We start from the raw sequence: 17,068 nt of genomic DNA, 5'->3' as shown, positions 1-17,068 counted from the left end.
AAAAAATTTAATACAATTATTTTTCACTAAAATGACTTCTGGTTCGTTAAGTAGTGAATAAAATACATGAAATATATTTAAATTTTTTATCTTAAATGAATAATTCCACAAAATTCTCATTAGAATATTCCAAAATTGTGGCATAAATAAGGTAATAAATATTCAATCTCCTTTGCTTTAAGCAAAATAAGCAGGAATGATGAGACTGAGACACACCTCTCACTCTGGTGCTCTCTCACTATGTTTAGGAAATAGCCTTCATACATCATCACAGGAGGAGCCAGGTCTCCTGAAAGCAGCCCTGATTGAGGGGGTTGCCCACAGTTCCCAAATTGTTGTGCATTTGGTTCTCTCTTCTCCCTCCACCTTTTTTTTGTTACAGGCACCACATCTGGCTCGTCTACGACAACTAATGTTTGTGAGTTGCCTACATCTTAAGCCATACATCAGGGACTCACCTGACTTCATAAAGAACTGGGTCTCTTTGCCTATAGATGTCACCCTCTGTCTAGGAGAAAAATTTGTTTTCTCTCTGTCCCAGAGGTCATGAACCTGGGGACTTACAAGTCATACTCAGTCCTCCAAGAAACTTCGTTTTGCTCTCATAATCTTTTAAAAATAGTTAATTGTTGCTGACATTTAAAAATCAGAAGATTCCACATGAAAATCTACATTTTCACGTTCTTTTTTTTTTATAACTGAAAGAGCTGATAACAGTGGGACAATGCCCTGCTCGCCAACAGTTTACTGGGTTGAATTAGATGCAGCAGATGACCTCTTGCCACTGCTTCAACAAAGTACAATTCTTTCATTTTTGGTATTTTCCACTGCTCAGTGGGTGCTTGAGTTTGTGACCTTTTAGATTCAACATGAATAATTTTCCCATAATATCAAGTCCTGAATTACATATTCATTTACTTAAACAAGTGCCTCCATACAAATAGTATTTCTTTACCAGCACCTGTGTTAACTCAGTTTGTTTGATCATTACTCAATATTCAATATAATCACAAGTTCTTAGGATACTAGAATACTTGGGATACTTGGGGTTGTACCAACTGAAAATAAATGCCATTCAATTTACACTGACTGTATTTCTTCTTACAATGGGTTTAAAAATGCTTAGGTTTATCCAATATGATCACTGGGTGGAGAATGGATGTATCAATCTTTCTGACAATCAGTGTTCCAGTGGGATGGTCTGTGCAGTGTATTCTACCATTTTGCTAGTTACAGAGATTGTGAAGGTGCTGTTAGGTACACAGGATAATCACCTCCCTCCCTAAGAGCCTGAAGCCTAAGCCATCAGTCAGATGAGATGTTGGGTGAAGACGGAGAAGCTGTACAGAGTACTGTACATACAACCGCTGAGTGTATAAGAATGCCATCTTGGGAATTCCCTGGTGGTCCAGTGGTTAGGACTTGGTGCTTTCACTGCCAAGGCCCAGGTTTGATCCCTGGTTGGGAACTAAGATCCCGCAAGCCGTGTGGTGGCCAAATTGCAATCTTTACCAGTTTACTGGCGACATCAAGCCCTCACCACATGGAGCATATAATTTCCATTAAACAAGATCTACATATTAAACAGGATTTACACTGGATGTGAGTCCTGCTTCTCTTACCTGCTGAACATGTGATCGTAAGTAATTTGTTCAATCTGGCTGAAAGTTTCTTCATCAGTAAAACTGGGGTCATGCTAGCACCACTATATAGGATTACTGTTGAGGTCAGAGGAGATACATCTGAGCTTTTGTGCCCAGCACACAGTGGGAGTCTATAAAGATTAACTGTACTCACCATTATTCCCACCAGTGCCATCACCACTCATCACCCCCACTTTTCACTGCCTGAGGTACCTTTGGCTCAGACTGCCCTTCCGTAGTTGATATGGGCAAGCCTCTAGTTGCATTTTATTCACAAATATTTACTGAGTGCCTACTATGTGCCAGGCACTGATCTAGGTACTGGGGTTGAGGAAGAAGCAAACAAACAAAAAGGGAGAGAAAAAACAAATCCCTGCTTGGTGGCTTACACTCCAGTGGGGGGTTTCGGCTGCTTTTCAAATATCAGCTGGTCATACACATGCAGGGGGTGAGCCCACGAAGTCCTTTGCTCACAACTCCCCCAGTGAGCCCACTTTTGAAATTCGATTTACCCTGAATGAATCTGTATTAAGATTTCATCCTTCCTATTATCTGTGAGGAAAGAAAACTGAATTTATTTCCAACTTCTTTCAAGAGAAACAGAGGGAATGAAGTTTGGTTAAGAAGAATGTAAATTTTTCCCAGATTAATAAATAGCAAACAAATAACCAAGCAAATTTTATCTCAGGAAATAATTTTGGTGGCTTCCTCATCATGATTTACTTGATACATGTTAATAAAGGTGCATGATTTCCTGGGAATGAAATAACCATTCAGAGTAGTATCTGATGTACTACTGTAGGAAAGAGAAAGGCAGCATTACAACGCATCCTGTAAATTCAAATAACCCATCCCTAAGCTGCCTCCCATGATGCATGGACTATTTTTTGTTAGTGTTATTTTTTACTGCAATAATGATGTGACATCTTTATAAATCTCCCTTTGTTCATTAATTGATATATCTTCTACCTATTGTCAAATCACTAATTTATTCTTTTTCTTGTATTTGTTAAGCAGGCATTGCTATGAGTTAAAATCTCTAGAAAATTATCTCAGTATTTCTATGACAGAGTTGGTCATAAGTAGACACATTCGAATACAACCAGAAACTATTAAGGACATTATAAAACATTTTCTTTGTACCCCATGTGTTTTTGGCTTCTATTAGTAGATTAGAAAAACAAAACATAACATCATTTAGTACTTGATGGGAGGAACTAGGAATTGGAATGGAATTGGAACTAGGAAATCTGAACTCTAGATACTGGTCTCAGTGAGATGTTGGGCAAATCTCATATCTACTCTATGGTTTCATTTCCTAGCTGTGAAATGATATTGGTTGTATTGGATGGTCTCTAAGCTGCTTCTAGAACAAGTATTCTATTTTTCTAGTCCCATACTCAGACTTCATTATGTATACTGTACATTTTTCCCTTTTATACCTCTGTAATTATGCACAGTTTAGATTACGCCATGTTATATTTCCATATGGCACTCCCTAACTTCTGAGATGGCCCTCACACTCACTTCTCCCCAGAGAAGCAGTGACATTTCAATGTGATGAGTTTAAGAGCAGTCACTGGACACATTTGTCTTAGCCACTTCTGGGTTCTCTTTTCTGATTAGCCAACCTATAGAGAAGGTAATACATCTCATCTATAGTTATTAATGGGCTGAGCTGAAGAGCAGGTTTCGTACAGAGGAGACTGCTGTCGTCCAACTTTGCCAGAGTCTGAGTGGAGAAGTATGTCTAATTCAGGTAAAAAGTATGAGTAAGCCTCCTTGGTCTAGCTGTAAGCCAAACTGTGCAAACTAGCTCTGATCATTAAAAAAGTTAATATCTGAAACTCTCTCTGACTTACTTTCATCTTGCAGCTGGTACTGAACTTTGGCAAATAATATGGGTATTATTCATCGGGTGCCCTCAAAACCCAACAAAGGAGAAGGTCAAAAAAGGGATGGAGCCATTTGTTGGAAGGATTACCAGCTCCTGGTATAGCCACTTGCCTTTCTCAGTACATTCCTGTCCACACTCCCTCTGTGGATTCAGCTGCTCAAATTCTACTCTGCATAAAAACCACATGCTCCCACCCTATGGAAACCTAGCATGTAAAATTTGATTTCACTAATATTAAACTATGAGTGACTATATATTCTAAAGAAGGACTCAATATATAAATTTATTCATTGTAGGGTCTCTCTTTCTAAATATATACTTCTGAAACTGCATATATAAAAATGCCTTTCCACGTAACTTTTAAAGAGCATACATGCAATAAATATTAATTAGGGTACTGTTTGGTCTTTCGTGTATGTGTGTACATACGTTATATATAATAGCAAAACTTTTGCCCCCTTTACCTAAGATTCTTCCATTTATCTTTTTAAAATTCATTTCATTTTAACCATTTTCTGCTCTTTAATCCCTTGTCCTTTTAAATGGAAAATGGTAAACCTCCAAGTGGAGAACAGATTAGCCCCAAACAACATATCAATATATAAGATGCCTTTTACGTTTGTGCTAAAATTCTTCGTTTATATCACACTACTCTCATTGGCCGATGCCTCTGATCTTTATAGTTGATATATTAGTTTATTTCTTCACTTCTAATAATATAATGAATACCTATTTCCTAAAATATATTTCTCCCTATTAGTGAGGCTCTCAGATGTGTTTTCAGGATCCCAAAGATTATGATCACTTTCATTTCATCCCAAATAATGCCTGTAAACTTGGCAGGTCTCTCTGTTCCTGATTTCTTAGTAAAGCTTGTAGGTCGTACTCTTTTATGAAGCACCCAAAGTCACCCTACAGAAGGCTTTGGGACAGAAGAGCTGCATATTTAAATGTAGGATGCTTTTTATAAACTTAGGTTAAAGATGAAGTCTACTTCAACCAGAAAGGGGATCTGAAGAAAAGGGATCACAGTGAATAGATAGCATCATGTGTGAATATGGAGAGCAAATGAGAGAGGCAAAATACAGGGGACTGAGTGGCTTACTGTCTGGGCTTGACTCTGCTCAGCTAGTGGTCTGGCCCTTGGAGATACCTGGGCTGAGGCACTGCATTCTGCTCTGCCGATTACCACATGGCGTGAGAGACATTCCCCCTCCTTCGCTATATAAAGATGGGAAGAGAAAAAGCACGGAGAATTTAATTTTTTATTTTAGTTGTGTGGAATGGAAACAGTTCAAACCACCAGAACTTTGGTTGCTCACATACATATTTAATAAAGCCTATCTACTTAGTCTATACTTGCATGCATTTGGGATCTGGAGAATCTGGCATAAGGTTCAGTAAACTTTCAAATATCTATAAATGTAGACTCTGTTTAATCTGTTTGTGGCAACTAGCTTCCTCGGTCTACTGTTCAGTAAAATTCTTAGCTACTGAAAATGAAGCCACATCACATTCGCAGGCGGCTAACGCTACTTGTAAGGGGAAGTTAAGTGAGTTTGTACAACGCTTAACAGCCAAACATATATTGTGGTTGGATTATCAATTGTTCCAAATTTCTATATCCTTCTCTCCCCTTAATTTTTAAATATAAGATGAAAGTTAATGGCATCATAGTTTAGTTATAAAAATATTTACAAAATTTGCCTTGCTCTATGTTAAAATTTCATTAAAGGTTTCAAAAGAAAATAAAATGATTTTAAATAATATTAAAATAACATTAACATACTATAGATTTTAAAGCACTTAAAGTATTCAGTCTAATGCCTGAGATTCCTCACTCCTCCCCCACACCACCTTTGGGAGAGTTGTTGTCCCAAAGGAGCAGCATATCCTTACCAATGAAGAACAGTAACAGGAAGAAAGGAGGCATGTCTGAATATTTCATTTATGAAAGCTTCTGTGGAGGGTAAAATTTTCCTGTCTCCAAACCTGGTTGATTTCATCCCAATGTTTCCATCTGGGTAAAAAAAAAGGTTTTTTAAAAAATTTAATTTAAAAATGAAAATATATTCTTATAAGAATTATACTTTTCATCTGAAAGCATGTTACCAATTTCTTCTTGAATTTTGGCTTGAATTTCTGGATAGTGTATCAAATAAAGAAAGCTCCAATATAGACATGTTGATATTGTTTCAAACTCTGAAAGAAAAAAGAGAGAAAAAGTGTCTTGGAAAAAAGTATTAGTAAAATTGGATCCTCAAGTTACTTTGTATTTGAACACTAAGAATGCAGGGAAAATAATCTAAATATGAATACCAATTAATAATACAATTATTATACTTTAACGTTTATTTCAAAATATAGGCTTAACCTCTTACCCATTAGAACAGCCACTACCAATAAGCAGAAAAACAGCAAATGTTGATGAGAATGTGGAAAAATTGGAACTCTAATGCATTGCTGGTAGAAATGTAAAATGGTGCAGTCACTATGGAAAACAATATAAAGGGTCCTCACAATATTTAAAAAAGAATTACCAAGTGATCCATTAATTCAAAAGAGCTGAAAGCATGGATTTAAAAAGATATATGTACCACCATGTTCATGGTAGCATTATTCACAATAGCCAAGAGGCGGAAACAACCCACATGTACATCGATGAATGAATGGATAAACAAAATGTGGTATATGCATGCAATGGAATATTATGCAGCCTTAAAAAGAAGGAGATCCTGTCACTTGCTACAATATGGATGAGCCTCAAGGACATTATGCTATATGAAACAAACCAGTCACAAAAGGAAAAATACTGTCTGATTTCATGCATATAAGGTATCTAAAGTAGTCAAAATCGTAAAAACATAAATTAGAAAGGTAGTTGCCTAGGGCTGGGAGTACAGAGGTGGGTTTAATGGGCATAGAGTTATAATTTTTGCAAGATGAAAAAGTTCTAAAGATCTGTTACACAACAATGTGAATATACACACCACCACTGAATTGTACATGTAAAAATGTTTAATGTAGTAAATTTAATGTTACGTGTTTGCAACCACAAGAAAAAATAAAATAAAAGTTTTAAATATATAGGTATTATCTATAAGGCAAATGAAAACACTGGAAATATTTCACTATAAAATAAACCATTGTTACAATAATAATGGCTATGATCTATGTATAATAATAATTAATATCATAAATCATACATAGCTATTGAATGCTTTTTCTGTTCTATGCTCATTTTATTGAAGAGAAAACTGTGCTTCAAGGGCATTATGAACCTTGCTCAAGGTGACAACTCAGAAGAGACAGAGTCAGGACTTAAACTTGGACTTATCTGGCTTCAAGGCCATAAGTTTGTATAAGTGCATAATGGAAGGTTGAGTACATTCAATTTTTTTAAATACTGATTTTTAGTGTACTTGCTTTGTTTTAAAATTCATCCTTTAAACAAGGTATCTTCACTTTTGATATTATCTATACATTGGTAAGCTGTTTTTCATTATTGAAAATAAAAGCCAGAAACTCTATGTAAAACTTCATCTTTTTCTCAAGGATGACTTTATACTACATCAAAGAATGTGATCAGGGCTTCCCTGGTGGCGCAGTGGTTGAGAGTCCTCCTGCCGATGCAGGGGACGCGGGTTCATTTGCACCCAAATGTAGCTACAGAGCAAAGTAAAATCCTTCCCAATCATTTCTTCTCAAGACTTGGTTTTACATTTTTTGAATAGGGCAATCTCTTACAGTGAGCCAGTAGATTCAACAGTTCTCATGCCACAAAATTTCTAACATGACTTCACAGTGCAAGGAATTATCCTAAAAGTAAGTTGTCCAAATGCAGTTGCCAACAATGGTGTTTGTAGTAATGTGCAGTATGGTGTGAGAAAATGGACTTCTATTCAGAATATATTGACTCTATTCACTATCAAAAGACAAACGAAACAAGTCATGAATGCTGCACGAAAGACACTGATTTTGCACATTGTAGAGCCATGGACATTATATCCAAGACCTAGGTCTATCTGGATAAATAATAGGATTCATATTTGGATCATCATAAAATTTCTGTTTATATCAAGGTTTAAGCAACCTATTATTTATCTTGGCAGATTATCTAACAATCGAGCTTATAATAAATTATTTTGGGAGAGACTGACTATAGCCAAAGGAGAAACTAAATTATCCCTATGATCAATTTGAAGAGTCAAATATGGAATATAAATGTTAATAATACAGCAGATCAGATGAAACAGTGTGCTCAAAAATTTTATCCACTAAAATATGTGGTTTAGGGCTTCCCTGGTGGCACAGTGGTTGAGAGTCCGCCTGCCGACGCAGGGGACGCGGGCTCGTGCCCCGGTCCGGGAAGATCCCACATGCCGTGGAGCGGCTGGGCCTGTGAGCCATGGCCGCTGAGCCTATGCGTCCGAAGCGTGTGCTCCGCAACGGGAGAGGCTGCAGCAGTGAGAGGCCCGCGTACCGCAAAAAAATAAAAATAAAATAAAATATGTGGTTTAGCACTCACTATTTTCTTCTAATAAAGTATTCTATCATGTACCACTAGAGCGGTAGCAGACACATGTAGAAGTTTTTAAATTAATTTTCTTTATTACTCTTATTTGAATTCAAAATGAAATTATTTCAGCCAGGTTTGTTGCATTAATAAATGCTTAAATAAATAATGTGTTACATTGAATATTACTTATTTTTCACACATTTTATCTAAACTATGTTTAACTGGATTGTGCACATCTGGTGGCACTCTTCTATATTCTAATCATTTTAGTTATTTGCCGTAATTTTGTATTTGTTGATTACTTCAGGATCTCGGCGTACTGTATATTTCTGAAATAAATTTATTAGATATCTCATGGAATTCCAATGAAAATAAAGCCCACTTGTTGTGTTAATCACACCCATACACACCCAGTCTTTAGTACTCAGTGGTGTTCAGGCTTTAAAAAAATGTCCTCACAAATTCTAACGATAGTATTTAGCATCAGATAGCTGGCAGAAGAAATGCTAAGTACAGCATGATCAAATTCGTATGATAAATAACCCCTGCATCCATCAGATTTAAATCATGATCAAAATAACAAATATATATAAATGTGTGGGGAGGGGGAGCAGAGGTATTTGCATGAGGAAAAATAATATAAACCCAAACAAATGCCTCTGTTTGCAAAGAAAATTCAGGAACACAAATACATAGATCCTAGAAAAAAGTGAACCCAATTGCCAATAACTATCGCATAAAGAAGAAATGAAAAAACAAGTCTGAAGAATATTCCACGTAAAATGAAACTACTAAAACACCTTTAGAATTTTGTTGTTTTGTTGTTACACTAAGGGAATTTTCTTTCTGCAGTCTAATATCTTACAGGAACTATAAGAAATTTGATAGTGTCAACACAAATAAAAAACAATCTATAATAGGTATAGAAGAGAGTTTTATTCGAACTAAACTGAGGACTATAGCCCAGGAGACACAGATTCAAGAAGCACTTGAATTGTGTTTCCCCAGAATACAAAATGGGGAAGGTTTGTATAGGCAAAAACTGCAAAGTTACATAGGTTGTCTGTCAAGAATTATGGTTGGAGCTGGCAAGAAGTAAGTGTGGTTGTTCAACAAGGGTTGGCTGGGGTCTGAAATGGTTGCTTAGTTACAAGGGGAAACCTTCTAACCATAATATTGCAGCTTGCAGCTACTAGCAGATATTGTTTTAAAAATGGCTGGTGTTGTCCTTGAGTTTGATACAGCACAGAAAATTCAAGTTCTCAGTGATGCAGGGACGTGTCTGAAATCACATCCACAATGGCCATCCAGCTCCATTATGGTTGCCTGAACCACAGTTTTATATTTTGTCAGAACAAAAACATCAAACATGACAGGGGTACATTCCTTCAAGGTTTCAAAAAAGACAGGTTAGTATATTTACAGTGAGTCAGCATGACCTTGGTGTCTGAGAAGGAAACTTCATCTTCAAAGGAGTACTAGCATTGGTGTCATAGGAAGGGGGGATGACATATATATTATATCTATCTTCAAAGTAGACATTCCGAACAATCTGATAAATGCATTCTTCTTTTTTTTTTAATGGTTAAGCAGATGTACAATGCATGTTTGACAGGCCATACTAGTTAGCATAAAGCTCAAGCCAAATCACATATCCACCGTGATGACTTCCCCATACCTCAATATGTGAAAATTTCTTCCATCAATAGGTAAAAGTGATTTAGAAAAAAACTATGAAATGTAAGAATGATAGTAGTGTGGTGGCAGTATAAATTGTCTTTCTGAAAAGGATTTTGGTAATCTGTATGAAAAACTCAAGAATCCTTTTATTAGGTGACCCAGAAATTCTGCTTCTTAACGTAAGACCATAATGAAAAAGGAGGGAAAACTGATGCACAAAGATAGTCATCTTAGCATTGCCAATATCTGCATTACTGAGACAGCAGACTAGTAAAATGTAGGGGGTACTGGCCATGGAGTACTATGCAACCATTAGAAGAAGCAAATTAGAAATACACCTGACAACCATGATTGAACCTTAAAAATATAGGGCTTCATGAAAAAAGTTAGAAATAAGTTGAGATGTAAATAACAATGGTAATTTACATATATTAAAATTCATGATAATATTAGAATACACGCTAATATATGAAAATATAAAGCCCATTTTATAAGAATACATGAAACAAAAAAACAGCACTTAAACAAATTAAGAGTAAATGTCAATGGGTTGGGAAAGGTACTGGGAGTGGGATGTAGGGATCAAAGTAGTAAATGGCTGATATCAAAAGAGGGAAAGACTCTAAAATGTAAACAGTAGAAAACAGAAAATTGCAATTAATCTTGATTCACCTTAAATATATATATATATATTTTTTGCGGTACGCGGGCCTCTCACTGTTGTGGCCTCTCCCGTTGTGGAGCACAGGCTCCGGACGCACAGGCTCAGCGGCCATGGCTCACAGGCCCAGCCGCTCCGCGGCACGTGGGATCTTCCCAGACCGGGGCACGAACCCATGTCCCCTCCATCGGCAGGCGGACTCTCAACCACTGCGCCACCAGGGAAGCCCCACCTTAAATATTGATAAATACTTTCACATACCAGCTCCAAAGAGGTCATTCACAGTGCTTATGATTTCATCATCATTTAAGGTGGCTGTTTTGGTAGCAGCATATTTGTTGTGGCATGTATTAATCAGAGCATCAGTGCTATCTTGGATATAGTCCTGAGGATATAAACCTTAACATGATTAGTCATCCCTAACTACATTTTACAGCATATATGACTCTCATGCAAGAAAAGCCTTGAAATGAACCCAATTAGCTTAGGAATATAAAGAATATAGGTAGATCATTTTAAATCTTGCAACCAGTTTTGCTTCTTAATGCTTAATCTTAAGGCAATGTTCGATCTTAAAAGAATGTAGAGGGCTTCCCTGGTGGCGCAGTGGTTGAGAGTCCGCCTGCCGATACAGGGGACACGGGTTCATGCCCCGGTCCGGGAAGATCCCACATGCTGCGGAGCGGTTGGGCCCGTGAGCCATGGTCGCTGAGCCTGCGCGTCTGGAGCCTGTGCTCCGCAACGGGAGAGGCCACAACAGTGAGAGGCCAGCATACCGCAAAAAAGAAAAAAAAAAAAGAATGTAGAATAGAAAATCAAGGTACCAAACTCAAATTTCTTCTTAAAAGTTTTTTTCAATCAATAAAGAATATACCTATGTCTGGAAGCACACTTAGAAAAGTCAGAGGTTAACTTATTACAGAGAAATTGCTAAGCAATAAATACAATAAGAGGTTTTCAAACCTATTGTGAGGATTTTACTATAATCACCATGAAGAGGAAGTGGGGCTAGGGTAGGTTAGGGAGTAGGAAGCAAAATTTGTGAATTTCACAAACTCTTTTACTTACTGTAACTGATCTAGAATTCCCTGCTGGTACCCTGAGACACATTGTTTTCTGCCTCTTCCTTCTCATGGGAGGGGACTTAAATCCTCACATCTCTTCATTTGCTCAATTACTCACATTTTCATGTTTTTTTTTTCCCGATGCCCTCCTCTCAGCAAATTGGTCCCCAAGAACTAGGATTCTTTCTAGTACATACATACTTCAAGAGAGAAATTTACTCTTTTGTGGACCATCAAATTGGGCCAAAAACATCTCAATGGCCTCATAAGAAGGTTTGCTCCTGTCACATGGATAACATTTCTACATGTGTTATGACCTCAAAGTTCATTTCTTCATAGGAAAGAAACTCAAGTAGGATATGAGGGTAAATTGGAAGGTTCCTATAGAATATTCTTTATAATTATTCAAAACACTTTCTGAAAAAAAATATGCTGATAATTTTAAGACCTGATAGTTTCAGATGAAAAATTAGAGAAACAAAATTATTGGGTCATTTCTTCAGGAGGCTCACCTACATGTTAGTCATCATTTATCAGTCAATTACAGATTCATAATTCAAGTATGTGCCTTATCAGCACAATAGGGAAATTTCTGAGGTCTCAAAAAATTCAAAGCTCTTCTTATGGTCCCTACATGAGAACTAAGTAATACTGCCCTATAATTGCTCTGATTGGACTTCACATTTACCAATAGTTTGGGTAAGGTTCATTATGGAAAAATTACAGTGAAAGAACCAAGGAAGTACATAAAGTTGTCTGAGTTCTTAATGCATCTCACCCTTTTTTTTTTTTTTCACTTCTCACCAAATCCCCAGTCCTGGCATGAATTTAAACCCTTACCTTATCATATGTTGTAAGATGATCTTGTACATGTAGAGCAATAAACTGATTCAGGGCCTGATAAAACTCCTGGGGAGAATTGATAATTCGCAGTGGAAGGTAGCAGAAACACAGTACGAAATCGGCAGGATTAGCAGCGTTGGAGGCTTGAGTAAGTCATCATTCTCTTTAACTATTCTAAGAAACTCCTCATCACTGTGGTCACATCTCTTGCCCAAACAAAGGGCACAGACAACGTTGGCCACTGCACACGTAATAGCACCTCTGGGGTCAAAGCTGCCATTCTTGGAAGTCAACTCTGCAGAGACTTTTACCAGCTCAGAAACTTCCTCAATGACATGTTTCTCAAGTAAGCAAAAGCAAGTGGAGGATTTTGCTTCTGCTTTAGAAAATGTTGTAAAGCATTGGAAGCAGTTTTCTTATGAAGCTTCCAACTCTCTCCATAATTGACCGAAAACGTAAGACTCTTTCCTTCTGCCAGGAAAGAAAATGTATGCACGTTAGGTCGGACTGAAAAATGCTCTCCATCTTTTTTTTTTTTTTTTGGAGGTACGTGGGCCTCTCACTGCTGTGGCCTTTCGCGTTGCGGAGCACAGGCTCCGGACGCGCAGGCTCAGCGGCCATGGCTCACGGGCCCAGCTGCCCCGCGGCATGTGGGATCTTCCCGGACTGGGGCACAAACCCGTGTCCCCTGCATCGGCAGGCGTACTCTCAACCACTGCGCCACCAGGGAAGCCCTCTCCAACTTTGAGTAGTACTTGTTTCACCATTTCCATCCCATTCACCACCAGGACAGGCACCGTGCCAAGTCTGATGAGAAAGACATTTCCGTATTTCTTCCTCGTCTCCATGAATGTAAGGTACGGATGGTCTCCAAGCTGAAGAAGATTTCCTATGATGGGGAAGGACCACGGGCCAGGAGGAGACACCCGCTTTCTCCCTTTGCTCCTTAGGGCTCTTACAAAAACAAAAACCATCCCCCAAATTATGAGAGAAGTGGTCACCTCTCCAGGAGTGACTGCCATGCCGAATATCATTTTCAGGAATAAAACACTAAAATAGAAATACGTAACCCTTATTTTTGCCATTCTAAGCATAGACTAAGAGTAATCTTTCTCCATGTAAACATTTAAAAGAAAAGTACAGACCCTTTGTATTTAGTTAAAAGCTATTATTAAACAATGCACCAAGAGGGTAAAATTAAATTCTTGTAAAATGCACTGTACCTTTATCTCAATTCTATTACTTTCATGATTCTAACCACCAGACCAAATCCTTTCATGTCAGTTGTTGACACCCTATGGCGTCAGAAGAAGAGGACAACTCAATGTAGAAAGCAGCCTGGCAGGTAGGAAAGGGATTGAGGCTATGGAAGCTGAGTTCATACTCATTACCCGCGGGATCTTCAATCTGTCACTTAATCTAAGTGTATGCCAGTTGTCTCATCTAAGTGTCCTACCTAACAGAATTAGTCATACATTCTTTCAGCAAATATTTATTGAACACCCCAGTGTCAGGCACTAAAAATACAAAACAGGGGCTTCCCTGGTGGCGCAGTGGTTGAGAGTCCGCCTGCCGATGCAGGGGATGCAGGTTCTTGCCCCGGTCCGGGAAGATCCCACATGCCGTGGAGCAGCTGGACCTGTGAGTCATGGCCGCTGAGCCTGCGCGTCCGGACCCTGTGCTCCGCAACGGGAGAGGCCACAACAGTGAGAGGGCCGCGTACCGAACAACAACAACAACAAAAAATACAAAACAAAATTTCATAGACTAATCAGGAAACTAGATAAACAAAAATAAGATTACAAAGTGAAAAGTGTATAGAGAACTGTGAATAGAGTGGTCTGTCATTGTTTGAGGATGAAATGAAATCATTAATAAAAAGTACTTGGTGAATTACAAGCCATTTAGTGGATATCTAGTTGGCTGACTGCCTAGTCTGTTCTTGAACTTCTCGGCCTGCTTGTAAAAGTGACTTTCTGAAGCAGTTCTACTGTTTTGAAACCTGCCCACATAGTCATGGATGATTGATCCAAGGATAAGCCCTTGACCCAAGATGAACCTTCTTTATGAATATGGAATTAGGGCTGTGAAAGTTCATCTTCTCATTGGGCAGCTAGATCTATAAGATATAAATCTGAAAATATGATTTGGGGACCTTTCACCTACCAGGAGGACCTAAGAAACTGTGAAAGCACGTCTGAAAAATAAATAAAGTAGAAAGGAAAAGAAACAGAGAGAGACCTCGTGACCTTGCATTCACTGTTTCTAGTACCTTCCTGAGATCTTGTCCTTGGATTGAATTCTTTCCTGCTTAAACTAGCTAGAATTGGTTTCTGTTACTTGAAACCAAGGGAGTCCTACCCACCCCTCCTTCCCCCACCCCCGCAAAATAAGGTTTAATACACATGAAGAATATTTTTTGTTAGCTATTGCATTTTATAGTAACTATAGAAAGAATACAAAACTTTCTCTCCCTTGAAAGAATACAACTAAATTTCACAATTCTCAAATTACTTCCTGAGACAAGTTAACATTGGTGGGCAGTATACTCATTTGCCAGTGTAAATATCCAGTTCTTTTTGAGTTTTTGAGTAGGCCAACACTTGATTTCATATATATATATATATATATATATATATACACATTCATATTGGGAAGCATTCTTGCAAGCAGCAATGAATTTGTTTTCCAGTTCAGAAGAAAATGACAGGGTGGTAAAAAGCACTACGCTTATGTTCTACTTTTAAAAAGCACCAAGGATGAAAGAAATGTGTATCTTATGGCCCCCACTCTGAATACGCAAGAAAACCCTTGTCTTCTATTTTAGTTGATTGTTTTACCTTTCCAAGTTCACAGATAAAATGTGGCTAATTACACCAACTTGGTTGGCACTGTTTTCTAAGGAATTAACTTTGGAGTTAAAAGTGAAAGATCAACTTGTTTTTATAGGGGGAAAATTGTGCATTTAAACTAAAAAGAAAAACTGAGTCCCTAATCAATGCAACAGCTACAATGTGCAAAACTTCCCTTTTCTCTCAGTTCAGGAAGAAAACAGTGACAATGTCATTGCACTGAGGCTTTGCAGCATACTGATTTTGCGAAACCTCTCTCGCTTCTATGACCATTTATTGCTCTCTTACCAGATCCAGAACTAAGCACTAAATCCACACTTTCAAAGCTCATACCTCTATGAGGTAATGTATCATCCTGTTATGGGGAGGCTTCGCGAGATAAAGTCATTTTCCTCATTTATTTCCCATGGTTTTTGAGCTTAATAATGAATCACCAATTACTTCTAGCACTTGCCTTTTCATAAAATTCCATTTCTCTTGGGCATTCACCAAACTTCCAATTTGACAAATGCACATTGACAATTATCAGAGGCGTTTCCAAAGCAGACAACTAAATAGATGAGAAGTGAGTGGGTGTGGCTAGAAGTAGGTGTGGTTTGACTCCCACAAAGATGACTGGGTTTCCCCCGCCTATCTCTTTCCCTATTCAGATGTGGGAACTCTATTAAATTATAGTGTCTTTTGGCCTCAGTTTTCTCATCTGTAAAATGGTCCCTCCAGACTAGTAGACTTTGAAGGCCAGCTCCAGCCTTCAGTAATCAAAGTTAGCAGGAAAAAGTGGGCAGAAGCCTGAGTGTGATGTCCAGGGTTAATTGCCTGGCTATACTGTGTTGCCAGAGTTTCCAGAGCAGTTAGCAGTTCCACAAATGTAAGTAACTGTGTGATCACCCTGGATTCTTTTTCAACTTGGGCCCTTCTAGTCTGTAATTAAATTCTCTTTGGCAGTTTACCAGACCCAGGCGCATTGCCAACTTTCCCGGCAACTTTCTTGGAAAGCTCTGAAGGCAAATTCTGTTCCTGTTGTTTTGGAGTGAGCTAGGGCTGAAACAGGGTATACAGCTCCCTAAGTGTGGGCTGCAGCATCGTCAAAAATTCAAGGTGAACTCTAACCCCTTAAGAGAAGAAGCAGGTGAAAAAAGCACAAGTAGGTTGAAGGCTTTTGTTTTGGTTCTCAAACCTAGACACACACATCAGACCTCCCTCGGAAGCTGTGAAACCATTGTAATACCCACGTCCCAAACGGACCAGTTATCCAAATCTCTAGGGGTGGATGCATGTTAAAAAGCTCCCCAATATGACTAAGGGCCATTCCAAGTTGAGGACCTTTTTGGGGAGAAAACAACCTGCTATGAGATCAACAAATCCATTCAGCCAAATTACAATGAAGCTTGGGAGGCTCACCCGTGTCCAGAAATCTTGCAGTCAGTGCGAGGAATCTGGCGGAGGGATCTAACAGCAAAGAAGGTTTTCTAGAAAGTTGCGTGCATCCTAGGAAACAGGAACAGTGTGGTCACAGCAGCAGCAGGCCTGGGGAAAGGCTGGGAGAGAACATTCTGGGAATAGAGAATGAGGGGTGGACTTTGGACCTGTGTGGGGAGGAGTTTGGAGCTGGATTAGGGTATTTGAGAGCTAGAAACAGGAATGGAGAGGCCTCTGCAGCCAGAATTGGGCCCTGGAAGCTGGGAAATTCCAGCATGAGTGGAGGGAGAGGGACCACATCTGGAGCTAGGCGTGGGAAGAAGACTGTAGGATGGAAATTGATCTTGGAAAAAAGCAGGGCAGGAAAGGGAGGCTGCAAAGACTAATCCTTTTAAAATTGCTGGTGACAAGCAGAATTAGGGTCGAAAGATAGGCAGCAAGGAAGCAAAGAGCAAGAAGGAAATGTACCGATGGTGCAGAGGTATTGCTT

General features: G+C 38.6%; 1 protein-coding gene across 1 annotated transcript in view; it reads right to left on the bottom strand.

Moving 5' to 3' along the window:
• Positions 1 to 2,203: 2,203 nt before the first annotated feature.
• The window catches only part of LOC117203868 (cytochrome P450 1A5-like), a 169,474-nt gene continuing 154,609 nt past the window's right edge, over positions 2,204 to 17,068 (bottom strand). The window contains exons 4-7 of the mRNA XM_049710783.1: positions 16,561 to 16,647; positions 5,653 to 5,742; positions 5,440 to 5,560; positions 2,204 to 4,761 (exon numbers count right to left, since the gene is read on the bottom strand). Coding sequence (XP_049566740.1) covers positions 4,665 to 4,761; positions 5,440 to 5,560; positions 5,653 to 5,742; positions 16,561 to 16,647 — 395 coding nt within the window. The 3' untranslated portion in view covers positions 2,204 to 4,664. The remainder of the gene's footprint in view (positions 4,762 to 5,439; positions 5,561 to 5,652; positions 5,743 to 16,560; positions 16,648 to 17,068) is intronic.

This window comes from Orcinus orca, chromosome 6 (genome assembly GCF_937001465.1).
Source record: "Orcinus orca chromosome 6, mOrcOrc1.1, whole genome shotgun sequence".
In the NCBI taxonomy this organism is placed as follows: Eukaryota; Metazoa; Chordata; class Mammalia; order Artiodactyla; family Delphinidae; genus Orcinus; species Orcinus orca.
This window is presented reverse-complemented; position numbering and strand designations above follow the sequence as displayed.